General features: G+C 55.5%; 1 protein-coding gene across 1 annotated transcript; it reads right to left on the bottom strand.

Moving 5' to 3' along the window:
• Positions 1-1,243: 1,243 nt before the first annotated feature.
• On the bottom strand, positions 1,244-2,771 carry LOC100352648 (N-acetyltransferase 8B). Its single transcript, XM_017340665.4, is given in 3 exon segments — positions 1,244-1,521; positions 1,524-2,086; positions 2,647-2,771. Coding segments are annotated over 2 exon segments (729 nt in total). The 5' UTR covers positions 2,017-2,086; positions 2,647-2,771; the 3' UTR covers positions 1,244-1,285.
• Positions 2,772-3,825: the final 1,054 nt, after the last annotated feature.

The raw sequence follows: 3,825 nt of genomic DNA, 5'->3' as shown, positions 1-3,825 counted from the left end.
CTCTCAGAGTGTCAGCGCGCTAGAAATGCCTCCTTGTGCTCCCTGTTGGAGGTGGAATTGACCCAACATAAACACCCATTCTCACTGGTTCATTTGGTGGCAATTGGTACAGTCACAACACTGGGTGATGGCCGCCTTTATCAGCCCCAGCCATTGTTACCAACTAGAGGGTGGGGCCTCAAGGACCCCTTGCTTCCCATTCCCTTGACACACACCCCCAGCAAACCCACGCTGCTCCTGATCCCCTCCTTGGAAAGAGCACATTTTGGTCTCAGACTTCAAGACGCAAACTCTTAGCTGCCACATGAAATGCCTCTGTCTGGGGGTCCAGTATAGCTCCTTGGTCCCCTAATCCACCACCAGGACCAGTGGTGGTCCTCCGCCCGGATCACAGAGATGTACTCACTGAGCACCTCAGCTTCAAGAAAACTCCACTCACTGCACTGAATATGGACTTGGCCCAGGACTTGAGTGGGGCTGCTCAGGGTGAGCTAGCCCCTCCCCATAGCTGTTAGAACTCAGATGCGTCTTGGTGGTGCCAGCAGAGGGCGATGTAACCTCAGCTTCCGACTCGCCTCCAGAGACTAGGACAACTCCACCTCCCTGCAGCGTTGGGGAGGAACCCCATGGAGAATGCTCAGGGCAGATCTTTGGTAAGGCCAGGATTCCTGTGCTTGAGGATTTGCAACCCGCTTAGGCGCACTGTGCAGCCACAGGTTTGGGGTCCACATTGGGAGTCCCAAAGGAGTGAGCAGCAGTGGCCACCAGGGCACAGGGGGAAGGGCAACCCCCGGCTCAGAAGTCCTCACTTCAGGCAGCCCTGCCCCTCAGCTGAGCCCTGGAGGAGCCACACAACTGGGGTGGTCTTGCGAGGAGAGAGAACCTTGCTGGCAAAGGGGACAGCTGGAACCATTAGCCAATTTATTTATTTATAAAGTAAACTGAAACTTTCTTAAACCATGCCTAGGCCAGTCTGGTGGACACAATGGTGCTCAGCCACCCTGTCCATCACCAACCCAGGACATCTGGGCAATCTGAGACGACAGGGGCTGGACCATCGTAGCTCGGCTTCAGCTACTCTCTGCAGACCCAGGAGCTGAAGCCTGCACATCTTACCGTTTGGCAGCTGATTTTTCAAAGAAAGTTGTTGTGGTACAGGAGAAATGGAACAGAAACACCCCAAGTAGAATGAATGCAGCACAGCCCCGTATGCCTCCCAGCACCACACACGTGGGACTCATACTTGCAAGAGTAAAGAGCTTTTATTGTTGATGGCACTCAAACATCAGGGTGGGCTTGTGACCACAGCAGGGTCGATGCTCTCCTGGCTCCCACACAGGCCCCCTCCCTGAGAAGAAGGCAGGCGGTAGACTAAGCGAACACTAGAAAGACCCACCAGCCTCGCACTCACGTGGAAGTAGCACTGGTGCTTGATCTCAAAGCCCATGCCCTGGTAGAGGCTCAGGGCAGCAGTCTGCACTGTGGTAGTGTCAAGCATGACCTCGCTGTAGCCCGGGCCCAGGCAAACTGGATGACCGTCCTGACCAGTGCTTTCACTAGCCCCTGATCCCGGTGCTCCAATGCCACAGACAGATGGAAGAGCTGCAGCTGCTTCTCCCGCAAGGTGGGATCCTGCACGGGCAGAGCTCCCACCATGCCCACCACCTGCCCCTCAGACTTGGCCACCCAGAAGCAGGAGCCACTCCCTCGCAGGTAGGATTTGGTGATGTCGGCCATGTCTGACTGCAGACTCAGGGCCACGTACTTCTTCCAGGGATAGGAGGCAGCAAGCCTCAGGACCACGAGGACGGCAAGGCTGGCCAGCAGTGCGAGGAGCCAGGAGCCAGAGAAAAAGAGGAGGACGAGGGGGACCCCAGGTAAGAGCAGGAGGGTTTGGGGCTGCCTCAGCAGGTGGCGGAAAGCACTGGGAATGTGCTCCTCCATCCCCTGGGAGAACAAGGCCAGGACACTTTTGCGGTCTCTCTCCTGGTATTTGCAGATGTGATAAGGAGCCATGAGAGATGTCTGTGTCTGAATCTCGATGTCCAGAGTGACAGCTGGGCACCCCTGCACTCCTGCTACTGCCCTGGAGAAGAGAGAGGAAGCTACGTGAGTTCCCATGAGTGCCCGTGCTCCCAGGCTCCTTGTACTGGGAGTCCCTGCTCAGGTGGGTGCCATTATGCCTTAGCCAAGAAGGAGCAGACCTCCTCTGTGAGTGCTGCCCTCATTCTGCCTGTCCATGTGTGCTGGCCACATGACCTGTGCCATGGCACTCAACCTCTGTGAGGCAGCGGGCTCATCTGTACCACAGGGTAAAATAAGATCTGAGAAGTTAACGCACTAGCACATGTAACACATGGACACTTGAAGTCCGTGTCCTCCGCCGTCATGTCTCATTTCCCTGTCATCTCCTGGCCACACTGGGCTGGACCGTGCAGCAGCCTCTGTGCCCCATGCCCTGTGGCCCCCTCCAAGCCCATGATTGCAGAAATCCTGTGTCCCAAGCACCCCTTTCAGCACAGGCTCCTCCCTGATTTGTCCATGTTTAGCCTAATGAGAGGACATCGCCTCCAACCACCAGCACGGGCCCCAGGACTCCACCCCACACTCAGAGCCCCAGCCTTGTCCCCCTCCCCAGCCTCTCACCTGCTCTCCAGAGCTGAGCGTGTGCAGCATGGCCTCAGACCCTCAGCCTGTCCCTGGCATCCAGGAGGGACTGTTCTGGGCCTGCCCCACCTCTGCTGGGTGGCCGCCTCATTGGCTGACACCTGGATGTTTGATAATCATCAACTTCAGGGTCAGTGAGTCCAGGTCTAGTCACTTTTTTTTTTTTTTTTTTGGTTTAGGACAGGGAAGCCCAGGTTCCCCACCCTTAGGGAAGGGTGGCCGCCATTCTTCCTGTGACCCTCCTTGGTCCCTGTGCACACCTGCTAAGAGCCTGGGGACTGCAGCACTCGCCCTGCGTTCTGTGGTCTGGGATCAGTGTTCATGCCCTTGGCCGAGCAACAAGGTCCTTCTGTGTGTGCCCTCTCTACCCAAGCCTATTCTAGGAGCAATGGAATCCCCGAATACTTTTTTAGTTGGGAACTGAAATGGGTAAGATGTGGTATGCATGCACACCTGTATGTGCATATGTGCGTGTGTAGGTGTGTACTGTATGTGTGTGAAGGTACCCCTCTGGCTTAATATGGAGAATGGACATCAGGAGGCAGGAATTAAAGCAGGTAACCGTGCAGGCAAGTGCAGTATCCAAGTGACACAAGTGCCCCCAGGTACCAGTATGCAGGTTGCTCACTGCACAAGTGAGGCTGGTCAGGGAGTGTAGTGGGAACTGAACTTGATTTTCCCCTGATTACCAAGCAATGAACTCTGGCATGCAGCCTAGTATGTCCAAGCACAGTGGCTCTTGACTCCAAGTTGTTGTGGACATTGCTTTCCTGGACACCTGTGCATCACAGAGCTTCCCTGCTTGACTGGGATTATTTTTCTTCTCTTCACAGAGGATACTTCTGGGTGAGCAGATGGGCCAGAGTGGTGGCTGATTCTCAGAGGCAGCCAAGATTGTAACAACTTCACCTCATGGGGGTGCCTTTTGGGGAAGAAATGGCAGGGGATATGGGGCCAGACCTGTGGTGCAGAAGAAAAAGCTGAAGCCTGCTGTGTGAAAAGTCCCCACTGCTCCACTTCTGATCCAACTCCCTTGCTAATGCATCTGGGAAAGCAGCAAAGGTGGCCAAGCCCTAAGGATGCTGCATCCACGTGGGAGACCCAGATGAAACTCTTGGCTCCTGGCTTCAGCCTAGCCCAGCCCTGGTTGTTGTAGCC

The sequence above is a fragment of the Oryctolagus cuniculus genome, chromosome 2, assembly GCF_051225735.1.
Source record: "Oryctolagus cuniculus isolate XC-2025 breed Fujian yellow rabbit chromosome 2, ASM5122573v1, whole genome shotgun sequence".
Lineage (NCBI taxonomy): Eukaryota > Metazoa > Chordata > Mammalia > Lagomorpha > Leporidae > Oryctolagus > Oryctolagus cuniculus.
This window is presented reverse-complemented; position numbering and strand designations above follow the sequence as displayed.